The sequence below is a fragment of the Amphiprion ocellaris genome, chromosome 14 (assembly GCF_022539595.1).
Source record: "Amphiprion ocellaris isolate individual 3 ecotype Okinawa chromosome 14, ASM2253959v1, whole genome shotgun sequence".
Classification (NCBI taxonomy): domain Eukaryota; kingdom Metazoa; phylum Chordata; class Actinopteri; family Pomacentridae; genus Amphiprion; species Amphiprion ocellaris.
In genome coordinates, this window is record NC_072779.1 from 34,601,993 (window position 1) to 34,613,787 (window position 11,795).

The 11,795-nt window shown below is 41.2% G+C and overlaps 1 protein-coding gene across 2 annotated transcripts; it reads right to left on the minus strand.

The window, feature by feature from the left end:
* Nucleotides 1-6,860: 6,860 nt before the first annotated feature.
* LOC111586720 (E3 ubiquitin-protein ligase TRIM39-like) lies at nucleotides 6,861-8,517 on the minus strand. Of its 2 annotated transcripts, XM_055017474.1 has the most exons (2): nucleotides 8,296-8,514; nucleotides 6,861-8,265 (listed from the first exon to the last, which is right to left on the minus strand). In XM_055017474.1, exons 1-2 carry the CDS (start codon nucleotides 8,512-8,514, stop codon nucleotides 6,889-6,891), a joined length of 1,596 nt encoding a protein of 531 aa, XP_054873449.1. In that variant the 3' UTR covers nucleotides 6,861-6,888. The 2 variants fall into 2 exon arrangements, with proteins under 2 accessions (XP_054873449.1, XP_023152271.1); XM_023296503.3 differs by having other exon boundaries at nucleotides 6,861-8,517.
* Between the last annotated feature and the right edge of the window lie 3,278 nt (nucleotides 8,518-11,795).

Genomic DNA, 11,795 nt, shown 5'->3' on the forward strand with positions numbered 1-11,795 from the left:
AGCAAGCTCTCATTGCAGCAGCGGTGAAAGGAAACCAACAGCTTTTCCTTTTCAGGCTGTTTATTCTAAGGATCCTCAGGAAGTGGAGTTGCTGCTGCGCCTTCTTTACTGCTGCGGTGGTTTTGGTAGTCCAGGAGAGATCTTCATCAGTGTGTCCAGGAACCTGGAGACAAGGAGCCTTTCCACACTGTCCCCATTGACTGTTTATGGATCAGGATCTGCTTGTCTTTTTATTGAAAGTCTAAGATTAGTTGTTTTGTTTTTGTGGCGTTCAGGACAAGATTCTTCTCTGAACACCACACCATCAGTTTTTGAACTTCATCTCTGTAGGCGGACTTTTGTATCTCTGCTTTTGTGCATATTTGTGGTCATTTTGTGTCTCTTTCTGGTCACATTGTGTGGTTGTTTTGTATGTATTTGTGGTTGCTTTGTGCATGTTTATAGTTTTGTGGTTGTTCTGTGTTTCTTTGTGGTAGTTTTGCGTCACTATCGTCATTTGCTGTCACTTTGCAGTTATTTTGTGCCTCTTTTTTGTTGTTTTGTGTGTCTTAGTGGTCTTTTTGTGTCTCTTTGTAGTGGTTTTGTGTGTCTTTGTGGTATTTGTAACTCTTGGTGGTAGTTTGGTGTCTCTATGTGGTTGTTCTGTGCCTCTTTTGGGTCATATTGTGTGTTTTTTTGTGCATGTTTATGGTTTTGTGATTGTTTTGTGCCACTTGATAATCATTTTCTATCGCTTTGCAGCTATGTTGTCCCTCTTTATGATTGTTTTGAGTGTCTTAGTGGTCTTTTTGTGTCTATTTGTAGTGTTTTTGTGTGTCTTTGTGGTATTTTATGGCAGTTTTGTGTCTTTCTGTGGTCATGTTGTGTCTCTGTGGTTGTTTTGTGTGTCTTCCTGTGGTAAATTATTGTTTTGTTCTCTTAGTGGTAGCTGCAGACCCTCCTCTGGTGACTTTAATGGTTCTCTACATAAAGGCTGAACCATCCAGCTACTGACAGTTCTTTTTCAGCTGGTGCTCTTTCTGTGTTTCCTTGTGTTTGTGTGTGTTTAGATTTAAATGGATAAGCTGTGTTGTGGTTGTTGTACTGTTGTGTTGTGTTACTCCAGGGCTGTAATGAGGCCTCTGATCTCTCAGGTGAATCACTGACCAGCAGGTTAATAGAATTAAAGCTGCAGCGAGGCGTTCAGGGAGCGTCGGACACGGAGCTGCCATCTCTGGAGAGACTCCAGCTTTCAGACTAGCCTTCTCTCTTCTCACTCATCTCTCTGCTCCCAGCTTAATATTTCAGTTTTTCTTGGAACCTGGCTGCCTGATTCACAGCCAATTCATCTCAAAGGTGTTAGATGAAGTTGAGGTCTGTGCAGAAGAGTTGAAAAAATCTACAACAACAAACTGGGGAAAACTATTTATTCCAGTATAGAGGTCCCACTCAAAGAGTTGCACAAAGGTAGAAGCACGCTATTGTACAAAATCTCAATAAATGTTGCAGCATTAGAGGACGATTTATGGCCAAAAAAAAAAAAAGCTTTTATTATGAGCATGAGACTAATCTTGGAGTTGATGCAGAATTCTTCTCCTGATGAAAGAATATCAAGATTCGACATCAATAGTCTTATATAGGATTAATACATTATTTTTGAATGGACTACCTCTGAATACCCCCATTTTTTTAGAATTTTGAACTGGTCCAGCCTGATAAGGTCAAAGCCGGTCTTATTTAACCTAACATTTACTGGACGATTACTGGGAGTCGACTCCAAACTAACTGACACCATGTGAAACTGATAAAAAAAAACACAAAGACACACAAAACTATTCAAAATCAATATCAAAGGGCACACAGTGACAGTAAAGAGACAGAAAACAACCACAAAGAGACAGAAAACAACAACAGAGACACTAAACAACCACAAATACACATAAAACCACCCCAAAGAGACATAAAGCAACCACAAAAAAAAGAAAACAACAGCAAAGACATAAAATGGCTAGTAAGAGACATAAAATTACCTCATATAGACACAAGATGATCTCAGAAAGACAAAGAATGTGACAGATACACAAAACAACCACTGAGCGACAGAGAACAACCACAAAAAATTACAAAACAACCACAAAGAAACATAAAATGACCAGAAATAGACAGAAAATATCCATTAAGAGACAGAAAACCACCACACAGAAACAAATGTCTTAAAGTTTGTGAATTTCTAAAGAGGCTGAGATCAAACCGGTAAACTCAACTTTGGACCAGAACTTGTTGAACAGAAAAAACAGAAAGTGTTTTATTGCAGTATTTTGGTGCTAACTGAAGTTTCATGTCAGTCAGTTTTTATTTTTCTGTTGTGTTCTGGGTGTTAAGTTGAAACACTGTTAAAACAAAGTCAGACGTTCATCTACATTATTTAGAACCATGAAAATCTGGAGTTTTCTTGCTTTTGACCAAAGTTTGTGGTAGAGTTTGTAATCAACAGCCAGAGCTTCGCCTTGTGTTGATCAGAACAGCGAGTCTCTGCAGGATTTCATCATCAGCTGCTGTAATCGTTGTTTTCCTCTGATAAACTCCCTCAGGACTAATTATCATCAGAAACTGCTGAAACTGTTGACGAGTGTTTTGTCACAGTGGACCTCATTAATGACGGTTTCACTCATTAATAAGTGTTGTTGTTTGAGTATTGGTCCAGCAGGGGGCAGCGTGGTCCCCTGAGCGCCAACATGCAACAGTTGACGTTTCTTGCAACAGTTTGGACTTTCTGTTGACGGCAAAGTTTACCAAGTGATCTTCAAGTTGCACAGTTAGCTTATTTCTTGTTTATGCTTGTTTAGTTTGAATCAGGTTTAGTGGCTGTTTACTGTCACACATAAACATAAACTCTTTTAGTGTTTGGTTGCGCCACCTACTAGGTTAAAATCACTTTTATTAGAGGTCTAGAGTTTGATGATAGTTTAGTCGCTCAAAAGTTCTGAATGGTGGAAGTTAAGTGTCCCAGTTTTAACCTGTTATATCATTTAAAGCCCAAAACTGGCCACGGATGCCACTAGATTTATCCAATGTCAGTTAGCTTGTGGCCATTTATGTCAGTCAATTGCATCCAACGGAATCGGTGACATGAATAAAGTTGTTCCTCCAGCTCCCTCTGTCCAGCATTGTAGTCAAAAGTTCTTTGCGTTCCAGACCAGTGTCTCCTTCTAGCACCTACCGGTTAACAATTATTTTTTGACAGACTGCAATGGTACCCAATCTTTACCCATTTTTGTTTCTATATCATGTACTAAAGTTACCAGTCAATTTTATATCCAGGTAGAATCACACATCCAGGTTTTTATTTGTGACAAATATAAAGAACCAATGAAGTACTTGGTATATCAAGCTAAAATGTCACAGACGTTCTGCAATTCTACAACTTCATTTAGCAGAGCAGAGCAATGTACCATTGAGAGCAGATACACCACAAGCAAGGATCTAGTCTGGATAAAACAACCTGGATAAGAGCCATAAAACAAGGGTTTATCATTTTAAATATCCATCCATTATCTATACACTGCTCAATCCTCATTAGGGTCTCGAGGGGACTGGAGTCTGTCCCAGCCAGCAGGGGACACCTGGACAGGTCGCCAGTCTGTCACAGGGCTACATATACAGACAATCACACACATTCACACCTACGGGCAGTTTAGAATAATCAATTAACCTCAGCATGTTTTTGGACTGTGGGAGGAAGGTGGAGAACCTGGAGAAAACCCACGCATGCACAGGGAGAACATGCAAACTCCATGCTCTAGCTGTATGGCGAAAGTGCTCTCCACCACACCACTGTGCAGCCCATTTTAAATATCCATAGTTTATAATTAAAAAGTTCCAGGGAAATCAGAGATGATTGAGCAGAAAGTCTCTGATGATTTGAGGTGGAATAACCCAAATGACTCTGCTCTAACAATAAAACTATTCAACACAATTGTGGGGTCTGGAAATGAAAAACATGCCCATATTATGTTTTTTTCTTTCTTTTTGTTCTTAGTTATAGTTGGAGAACCATTTTGAAACTCCAGAACTCTGTTCTACTTGGATCAGACTATCAATGAATACTTTAACTTTTGTACTACAGCTTGTTAAACCTGCTCAGTCTGTCATGAAATTTAATTGAAAATAACTTTCTTTACATCTTTGTTACAGGGCTGCACAGTGGTGTAGTGGTTAGCACTTTCACCTTGCAGCTAGAAGATCCCTGGTTCACGTCCCGGCTTTCCCGGGATCTTTCTGCATGGAGTTTGCATGTTCTCCCTGTGCATGCGTGGGTTTTCTCCGGGTACTCCGGCTTCCTCCCACAGTCCAAAAATATGCTGAGGTTAATTGATCATTCTAAATTGCCCGTAGGTGTGAATGTGAGAGTGATTGTTTGTCTCTGTATGTAGCCCTGTGACAGACTGGTGACCTGTCCAGGGTGTCCCCTGCCTTCACCTGAGTCAGCTGGGATAGACTCCAGCCCCCCCATGACCCTAGTGAGGATTAAGTGGTGTATAGATAATGGATGGATGGATGGACATCTTTGTTACCAACTATTTCATATTGTAAAGTAATCTTTGTGTTTAGTTTTGTATTATTGTGACATGCAGCTTCAGTTTTTTCATATTTCAGCTCATCTATAATCAGACACCATTAGATCAACTTGTCCAATAATTCTGAATCAATGACATGTTGAGACAAAACAGTATAAATTTCAGGCTTTTATTACTTCCTCAGATATTGTCATTCAAACAGCCTCATATTTTACTGGAGATAAAATCTTTAGCGGAGGTTCAGGAGCGGGACTACACCTCAATCATTCCTCTTCCTGTCATACGTCTATACATAGCACTCCGTTCTTCCCACTTTCTCAGGAACCTCTCTTTCTTTCATACCAGCACTGGCTTGCCAGTTTATCTGTTTGCGCCATGCAACAACGGCATGCCGCTGCACCAAAGTGCAGTCACAGCGAGCTGGTCAGAGAGACCCCAGGCTCACCACAGTCAATGTTCAGATTTGTTCAACTCTGACCCCTGCGCACTATGGCGTATGACCATCTAGCCATTACAGATGAGGTATCATGGATGGCAAGGAGGATAAACTACTGGAAAATCTAGTGCTTCATGTGTCTGAATTCCCCCAAGTATATGACACGACTTTGTGTTTGTACTGAGACTCGAGGAGGAAGGCTTTCATACCAGCAAGGCTAGCGCTAATGCTTACTACTTAGCATAGGGCAAATACATCTTTACTGTTGAAGTGTTTGGAACAAACTTATAGCTTCTCGCTTGTGGGGATGCTGACGTCTCCATACTGGAAGTTTTGAAAACTTCCCCAGGAGCTGTATCCTGAAACATACGGTGAGCACAGGGCATATCGCTTCCTGTGTGAAGTCACTTTAGAGTTCGCTAATGCACTTGCTCGTATGAGGGATTTTCTATGAGAAAGTCATCATACTTCCCTCAGCACCTTTAAGTGCTACAGTCTTCAGTCTGTAATAGAAGATCCAGAGGTGTTGGGCCTGCTGCTGGCCAAAAAAATAAAGAAGTTTAAAGACCCTGATATCAGAAATCTCCGGCTCTCATTTTGGAATCATGATGCCACTTTCACTCATGTCTATGTACTTCCATTGGCCTTCCTTGGTTCCTATGATGCACAGAATTCATTGCATGGGTCGAGTTCTCCTACTGCATCCTGCATGTGACCTTCTACCATCTGAGAAGATTGTCTGGTTTATTCACTCAAATGAAGCCAGACCAATCAAGCGAGTGATCCACTGCTCATTGTGTACTGAAAACTAGATTTATCCCTGAGCATTTACAAGTCTCTAATACACTATATAAAAAACATAGAATCTCACAATACTTCCCTTTCTGATCCTGTATTTGTTACAAAGACTGGTCAAGTAGCGACCTTAAACTGATTCCTCGGGATCAGGAATCACAGCCTTTTTAGCAGCTTTTTATCAACTCAAACCCTCAAAACCTACATCACACACACTCTTTGTTTCATTCTTATGAGAGGATGTTTTTTATGGGTCTACAGGCCCGAGACCCTCTGATGATCCCTGACTATCCCCCACCACAAAGACTCAGCTCAGTTATCACCAACATAGCGCTCATCTGCATTAAAAACACAATCAGCTCCAAACTGATGGTGTGGTCCTGCTGGAAGTGGGTCAACTGGTAATTTGTGTTCAACAGACATCTACAACATTTATGCAGCAGACACATTAAAGTCTGAATAAGCTGCACTGTGGAGTCACAGCAGAGAGACTGGTGTTCAGGTTGTTCATTCTTTAGCTCTTTTGCTCCATCTGTTGTTTGATTTTCATTCCTGCAGTATTAACGTTCCTGTTGAGGCAGCGAGGGAAAACTACACCTGATACACTTGATATTACTCTTTATGTTCTGTGTGTGTGTTCATGTAATTTATTCATTTTAATCTTGTGTGTTGTTGGTTTCAATCACAGTCCATTTCTTTGCACAAAACAACAAATTTTATTTTTGTTTTTGTTACAGTTTTTTAAACATACAGTCAGGTCAGTCATTTCATATTTAAAGCATAGAAAAGGGAAAACATTCATTAAAACATTTTTTTAGACTCCACCGTCGTTTGTTTAATGGATAATTCTGATTCAAAGTTGATTCCTAAAGACATAAAGATCTTATTAGTATTCATTAAAACTGTGATTTTTTAGATTATTTGACTCACTTGGAGACACAAACTGATCTTTTGAACCAGATGAACCAGTACGATGAAGCTGGTGTGTCTCAGCAGAAAAACATGAATCAGAATCTACAGTTGATCAAACATGTAGATTTATTACAGTTACAACTAGAATGGGTCATTCCTGGAGAAATTTCTTCTTCTATTATTCTTCTACTAACTATTCTGCTGCTCAGTGTGACTGACTGTAGTGATGATCAGAGGAACCTTTTTATCACTATGAGGATTGAGGAATGGATAGAGTGGTTCAGTGAAAGAGCAGCCTCTAAAAGAGTAGATGTGATCTGCATTATCAGCATCATAGAAGGAGACCAGACCCTCCTCATGATCCACAAATACTCCCACCTTCTCGTACGGTGACTGAACAGAGAGACGGACATAAGGATCAGCAGAAGCTCTGTATACTTGGTCCATCAAACCGATCTTCCAGTAACCACACTGAGGACTCAATGAGCCTCGACCCTTCCTGTTGACTGACTCTCTGGCCACTCCTACCCACCATCCAGCCTTCTCTTTAACCTGAACCTCAAAGTAAAATCTGCCTGAAGAACAACTCTGCTTTCCTAAAACATTGGTCCACCAAGTAAATCTCTCTGGATTGTTTGGAAGATTCTTCATCACATCAGCATGACTCACTTGTTTCCCGTCATCAGACAGGATGAGGTCATTTCTTGCTGTATCAGGATCCAGAGTCACATCCACTGCAAACCTCTTGATTAGTTTCAGTTTGGCCTTCTTCATGACTTCTGTCAGTGTCTCCTCTATCTGAGCTACAGCTCTCACCACAGTCCCCTCATACGATGGAGGACGGATGTTGACCTCCACCAAGTCCTTGGTGGGTGCAGCAGCTTTCAGGGCCCTGAAGCTTTGGAGGAGGTGGGGGTGGTCTTCAGAGCCTGAGAGCTGCTTCATCTCAGAGCTCCTCTTCATCAGCTCAGAGATTTGCTGCTCCAGATGTTTGATGGAGTCTTTAGCCTGTTCCTCTGCTGCTTTCTGTTGGTCTTCCACCTCCTCTATGAGCTGCTTCAGGCGTCTCTCAACCATCTCCCTCAGAGCAGTGAAGACCTGAACACCTTCTGCTTTCTGTCTGTCTGCAGCATCATTACTGATCCTCAGAGACTCTCGCATCTCAGAAATCTTCAGGCGTCTCTTCTGGATCATCTGCTGAACTTGAGCATCCATCTTCAGCAGCTCTGCCTTCTGTTCCTCATATTCTTCCATCAGAGGAACAAAACGGTGAGTCTTGTGGTCTAAAACAGAGCAGAGCAGGCAGATACATGTGTGGTCGGTCCGACAGAACAGCTCCAGAGGTTTGTCATGCTCCGGACACATCCTGTCTTCCAGGTCCTCCACAGGCTCCACCAGCTGATGTCTCTTCAGGCCTGACTTGGTCAGATGAAGCTCCAGGTGAGTCTCACAGTAGGAGAGCAGACACACCAGGCAGGACTTCAGGGCCTTCAGCTTGGTTCCAGTGCAGACGTCACAGAAAACTTCTCCTGGTTCAGCAGCTTGTTGCTCTGAGCTGCTGGTTTCCTCTTGAGCTTCACGTCTGAACAGAGCCACCATCTCAGAGATAAAAGTGTTGATGTCAAGTTCAGGTCTCGTCTTAAACTCCTTTTTACAGGTGGGACACTGGCAGATGTTGCTAATGTTCCAGTGATCAGTGATGCAGTTTTTGCAGAAGTTGTGTCCACATGGTGTGGTGACGGGATCAGTAAACACATCCAGACAGATGGAGCACAGGAACTGATCCTCCGTCAGCACTTTGTGGGCAGCAGACATGTCTGTACTCTGAACAGAAGAGGAAAAACACATTAGATATTACTGAACTGCAGTAACAAATACAAACACTATTTAAATCTATGATTTAATCCACTCAAGATGTGCAAATGAAAATGAGTCTGAAATTTAGACTTGATATAAGTTAAGATACATCGGCCTATCAGACCAAGCTCTTGGCTGGTTCTCAAATTATCTCACCAATCATAAGCTATGTATGCAGCTCAGTGGTCTCTCCTTCAGCTTTCTTCATGTTAACAAAGGTGTACCTCAAGGTTCTGTCTTTGGACCCACTCTCTTTACTATTAATGTCAACAGTGTGGGTCAAAACATAAAGGCGTCTGTTCATCTTTATGCTGATGACACTATCATTTACTGTTGAGAGAACACTGCTGTCCTTGTATCTGAATATCTTCAGTCAGCATTTGACATCATTCAGTCACATCTGTTACACCTCAGACTAGTGTTAAATGCTCACAAAACCTAAGTTCTGTTGTTTTCTGGTCAAAAGAAGGTATCTGAAGTTCTCCCTGGTATTACAACTGCACAAGGTACCCCTCTTCCAAGTACGCCGGCATCACAGTTGATGAAATCTTCTGTTTTAAAACCCACATTGAAAATCTTTGAAACAAATTTAAACTATTATTGGGTTTCTTTTTCTGCAACACATCATATTTTCTTTTAATGCCAGGAAACAGCTTGTTGCTGCCACCTTCCAGCCTGTACTTGATTATGGAGATATTGTTTACATGAATGCCTCGACCCACTCTCTCAGACTGTTGGATGCTGTTTATCATGGAGCTCTTAGATTTATAACGGACTGTAAACCTCTCACTGCACTTTGTACTCCTTGGTTAACTGGTCATCACTGTCCATGCATAGACTTCTCCACTGGTATCATTTCACTCACTATCCATTCTTGGTCTGCTGCCCACATATTTATTTACCATCCTACATGTCACATAACAGTTCAGCTATAGTCTACGTTATCAGGACTTCATTACTTTCGCCGTCCCCTCAGTCCACACAGAGCTCAGCAAAACAGCTTTTTCTTACTCAGCTGCCTTAATGTGGAACTCAAGTTAGAAGAATCTGAAGATGTCCAACGTGATTCTCCTGGGGGACTTCAAACATCTCTTAAATACTATGAAATATCATCTCTTAGGACTTGTTCTTGTTGATAGGATTTATTTCTTATTAAATATGTTGCTTGTTGAAAAGGACATGTGACTGCACCACATGGAGTAGACTACTGACGGCTCTGCAACACCTTTGCCAAATTTATCTTTATAAATCACACTTTCTCCACCATTCACCAACAATGAACAACTCTGGAAGGAATACCACAAAGGGGAAACCGACAAACTCTAAACCAACCACAAAAAAAGACAACAAAGCAGTTTTTGTTGCAGATGAAGATGACAAACCTAGCCCCGAATTAGCTAGCAACCTCACAGCCAATGCCAGCCACTCTCCTTGTCAGCAGCCCACTCTGGCTAATATCCTGGACGCCATTGGAAAATTGGAGGAAGACGTGACTACCAGGTTTAACATGCTGGACTCAAGTCTACATCAGTCCAAACCTCTCTGACCGACCATGCCGCCCGCCTCGCGGCTCAGGAGAGGTGATGCGAGGAGCTAACTGAGTTCAACCAAAGCATGAGGTGAAAATTAACTGACCTGGAAGGCCGATTCAGATGCTCAAACATCAAAATCACGGGCTTACCAGAGAAGATAGAGAAGGGAAATCCATCGAAGTATGTGGCAGAGTTTTTACCGCAACTCCTCCAGCAGGTAAATTTCCCCAACGGACTCAAAGTGGACCGAGCACACTGCATCGGCCCCCAGTCCTCATCTACTCGCTCCAGGACCATGGTCACCAAAATCCACCACTTCCCCGAGAAGGAGAAAATCCTCAGGCTCGCCCACTTGCAATCTCCCCTGACTTTCAACGGTGCCAAGATAAACATCTTCCCCGACTTTTCTCCTGAAATCTCCCTCTTTCAAAACCTGCCCATATTTATACCAATCACCTTCTTTTTGTATCTCTAAAAAACACAGAACCAAACCCAAGTTGGCAGAAGGTCTCTCCCTGCCTAACTTTCAGCATTATTACTGTAGGGCACTGATGTTCTGTCAACACACCTACCCAGGTAAAATCTCCATTGTTCGCAGTTGAACAAGATTTACACAAAAGCTCTCTTCCTGCACTGCACTTCTCTCTCACCAAAGTTCCATCTTCTATTATAGATAATAATGCTATAATTGCAAATTCTTTAAAAATTTGGTATGAAATAAGAAAAACGTTTAATTTACCTGAAACCTTGGGTTTTACTCCTACTAGCAACAACCATGACTTTCCCCCTTCCCTTACAGATGGGTCATTTACAAATTGGAGACACAAAGGTATTAGAAAACATAGAAAACCTTTATATCAACAACATTTTTGCCACCTTCACACAGCTTCAGGAAAAATACACACTCCCAGCTTCACATTTTTTCCACTACCTTCAGATTAGAGACAATACTCAAACCCACATATCAGATTTGAATCCTCCCCTTATGCAACTGAGTTGTATACACTTATGAACCAGGCTCCTGACTCACAAAGACTTATTTCTCGATTTGTTGATTTTTTTTACAACACATAACCCCATTTCTAAAAAATATTTAAAAGAAACTGTTTTGTTCTATTATTTGAGGATATTGAGAATGAAAATGGGAACCTGTTTCTCAATGAGATTATCTGTATAAATAAAGGCTATAAAACACTGTGAACAAAAGCCTCCATACACTTGTAAAGACCATGTGTATAACGACAGCCATGAGTTTCCAGTGACAATGAAGTAAAATAACTACAGCAACTCTTAGCTCTTGTTTGAAAGTTTCTTGTTAAAACATAGTAAATATTCTCAGCTGTACTCATCACTGTTTGAGTTTGTTGTTGAGGAAGGAAAGTAGATTTTGTTGAGACAGAAACACAGAGATCAGTGTGGCTGCAGCTCAGCTGTTGCTCTGATGCACTTTGATTTCAGGAATGTGATGCAGAATCTTTGTAGCTCTGGTTTTACCTGTTTTATCATGTTTCCCTCTGCAGTTTATTGCAGCTGAAACAAAGAATTTTCACAAAAACAGCTCGAACCTACAAACAACATTGTGTCTCATCAGCAGTGATGGAATATAACGGAGTACAAATGCTTTGTTATTCTACTTAAGTATGCTTTTCACGCTTAACTAAAAAATATAGAGTAAACTTTTGACTTTTACCCCATTACATTTTGCAG